At 34.4% G+C, this 3451-nt stretch overlaps 1 protein-coding gene across 1 annotated transcript; it reads left to right on the forward strand.

The window, feature by feature from the left end:
* The first annotated feature begins 13 nt into the window (after positions 1-13).
* LOC129354907 (uncharacterized) lies at positions 14-2962 on the forward strand. The gene is made up of 7 exons (XM_055024458.1): positions 14-498; positions 607-671; positions 758-951; positions 1044-1279; positions 2153-2214; positions 2292-2440; positions 2565-2962. Exons 1-7 carry the CDS (start codon positions 313-315, stop codon positions 2651-2653), a joined length of 981 nt encoding a protein of 326 aa, XP_054880433.1. The 5' UTR covers positions 14-312; the 3' UTR covers positions 2654-2962.
* Positions 2963-3451: the final 489 nt, after the last annotated feature.

Here is a 3451-nt window from a genome sequence, read left to right on the forward strand (position 1 = left end):
GCTCCAACCACAACAACAGCTGCTCCAACCACAACAGCTGCTCCAACCACAACCACTGCTGCTCCTACCACAACTACAGCTGCTCCAACCACAACAACTGCTGCTCCAACTACAACCACTGCAGCTCCAACCATAACAACAGCTGCTCCAACCACAACCACTGCAGCTCCAACCATAACTACAGCTGCTCCAACCACAACCACAGCAGCTCCAACCGATTCAACATCTGCTCCAACCACAACAGCAGCTCCCACCATCACCACATTTGCTCCAACCACTACAATATCAACCACAATATCTAAACCAACCTTAATGCCATCTACTCAAAACCAAACCACAGCTATTCAAACAATTCCAGCTACTGAGGCAAATACCACAACTGAACCTCCTGCTCCAGTGTTTCATGTTGGAGTGGTTGTTTTCGAACCATTTGATGAAGATCTCAAAGATGAAAAGAGCCCAAAATTTAAGAATCTTGCACAAAGGATCACAGCAGTAGTAAGTGCCATAGTAAAATGTATCATTGTGGTCATCTTATCAGACATTCAATTCAAATATTCAGTTAAACAATATTCTCATCATTTTACTTAATCTTTTGTCCTACAGTTTGACATGCTCTACAAGGAAGCTTTTGGAGCCCTCTTCATCCGCAGTTATGTCATTGCATTTAGGTAAGATTCATTATTTATTTTTTTACAAATAACAAAATGGATATATGTTTTTCTGAACTTGTTTGTTTTTCATGTTTATGTTGCAGAGTTCCTTTAGCATCCCGAATTCGAATGAATGCCACTGAAGCAGAAGTTGGGCTTGAGTTTAACAAAACCACACCACTTGTGGAACTCCCCAGGAACGAAGATGTACAAAAAACATTAGCAGCTGCTATAGACTCACACTCTAACAACACTATCTTGAATGTGCCATTTTCACCTGGTTCTGTCCAAGTATTACGTAAGTAAACATGGTCTAACATTCCACAGAAACAGAGCAATGTAAGTTTTTATTTAAGCAGCATTGTCATTTTCCTTTTCTTTTTCTGACAGGCACACCTTTGCCAACCACACTGCCCACTACAAATTCAACAGAAACTACCATCGCTCCAAACTCAACCACAACTCCATCTTCTACAGTTAAACCAACAACCAAAATACCTCCAACTGTGGAGGCAACAGTCACAAGGAAACTGACTTTTAGGTCTCTTGGTGAGACCTTCACCACTGACTTGCTGAACCCATCATCTGCCGCATTTAAAAATCGAGCTGCACTTATAAAGTCAAACGTAAGTCTTATTTCGGCTTATAGTAAAATATTTCTCAAAGAGCTTTAACAAACAACACTTTCAAGTTGATATTTGTTGTGAGACAGAACCATAAAGCTGTACAAACATGTCTAAATTATTTTGTATTCAAAACATTAAAATTGAACAAAAGAAACAAATTTCTATACCACAGGAGTGCAAGGGTTGTTAGAAAAAAAACTCTTGCCCTGTATGGTGTAGATTTATTCCCTGATTTAGAATTAGAACATACTTTCTGGATCCTGAAATGGAAGCTATTTATTTGTTGACAAGCCTTTCCCATCTAAAGTGTCAAATACTGGTAAATATAAATAAAAATTTACGTGATATAAACATTTAAAATACAATTATAAGTGTCAAATTATGAATAAAAAAATTAACAACTATGTATGCTTTTATGGATATATTTGTATCTATAAATAAGTCCAGGGTAAATGTAATCTTAAACTCACTCAGAACTGGGTGTCATATAGTCTGATGACACTTTTAAAATATCAAATTATGATTCAAATTGTTTAGTTATACAATTATCCTTTAACCAACTTCTGTGGAGCCTTGTTGGTTAATTATTTATTTAAAGAAACACACTTTGTGATATGCAGAACAATAAATTGGTTAAAGCGATGTTTCTACAGTTTGTGAATTCACATTTTCCTTTAGCAAAAGTTAGTAATATCTAATATCAATGAAATACCACACATACACAAAAAGTCATTCTTTATCATGATTTTTTTTCCCAAACTAACATAGGAAAAATTGATATTTGATGTAATTTCAGGATTTGGATGAATGATACACATGTATAAAAATTTCAACTATAATTTAGAAAAGATTATTTTCTTTGTCTTCCTGCAGCTTGAACCGCTCTTCCAGAGAGAGTTTTCTACGTTACGCGACTTCATTGTAACTTCATTCAGGTATGATTTGCAGACAATTTTAAACATTGTTCAATATACACTTGGACAAATTAACTGATATTTTGTTTCATTTTTAGCAACGGATCAATTATCAACAACATGGACCTTAAATTTTCAGCAGCGTTTCTACCGACCAACATTCAAATTGCAGAGGTTTTGCTGAAAGCAGCTTCGAACGTCACAGCTTTCAACATCGACACCGCTTCTATTCTTGTGGATGACACACGTAAGATAAATTACATTCAAATAAAAATAAGTTAGCATTGTAATGATACAAAATCTGCTATATAACAGAGGAGCATTTTTTTTTTTTCAAATAAAGTCATGTGTCTTGTTTTCCTCACTTGCAGCGGTATCAAGTGGAGTAAGCCACAACATCAGCCTCATCACTGCACTCAGCATGGTCCTGCTGTCATGGCTTCTTTCAAACCAGCAATAACGTCTCTGCTGGTTTCCAGAGAATGATGTGCTGGAAAATATCAAATCTTACTGGTGTGAAGAAGGACATTGTAAAAATTTACTCACGACACTTTAAAACTTTAAAAACATTTATTGAAACTTGATGCTGTATAACAGTGACTGTGTTTATTTGGATTGTCAGTCTATTCAAGTTTGTTCCTATCAGTTCTTTCTTATTTATTTACATAAACTTGATTATTATGGTAAATTAATATAATTTATAATTTTGAAAGGTAACATGAAGGACTATTTAATGAATGACTATTTAGGTCAGAGACTGTTTAGCTAATCCTTAAGATTTCTCTCTCAATGAATATTGTAAAACTGTCTGATCAATGTCCCGTATGATTGTCTAGTTTTTCTTTTTTCTTTTTGTTATATTTATCACACATAAATATTCTGTACTCAGTATTCTGAAAGTATTTTGCTAATTTTCTTTTTTTTCTGTATGACTATCAATATAATAAAGGTAAACTTAATTTACCAGAATGTCAAGGTGAGGTGGTTGTTTTCTATATGGAGTCAGAGAGCAAAAAATGAAAGAAAAACAAAAATGTCCCTTTTTTACATGATGTTCAGCTCCAGATTGCAGAGCGCTTGGGGTTGAAATTTAGCCCGGGACTTGATTTTTATCTGTTTCTAAAACATAATCAGTGTTTAACGTACATGGATTTAATGACACGATTAAAAATAACAAAAGTTTATGAAAAAATCAGATTATAAAAATTAAAGCAAATTTAATGGAACAAAAAAACAACCTCAACAGCTTCACAGAACT

This window comes from Poeciliopsis prolifica, unplaced genomic scaffold, assembly GCF_027474105.1.
Source record: "Poeciliopsis prolifica strain line A6 unplaced genomic scaffold, Auburn_PproV2 SCAFFOLD120, whole genome shotgun sequence".
Lineage (NCBI taxonomy): Eukaryota > Metazoa > Chordata > Actinopteri > Cyprinodontiformes > Poeciliidae > Poeciliopsis > Poeciliopsis prolifica.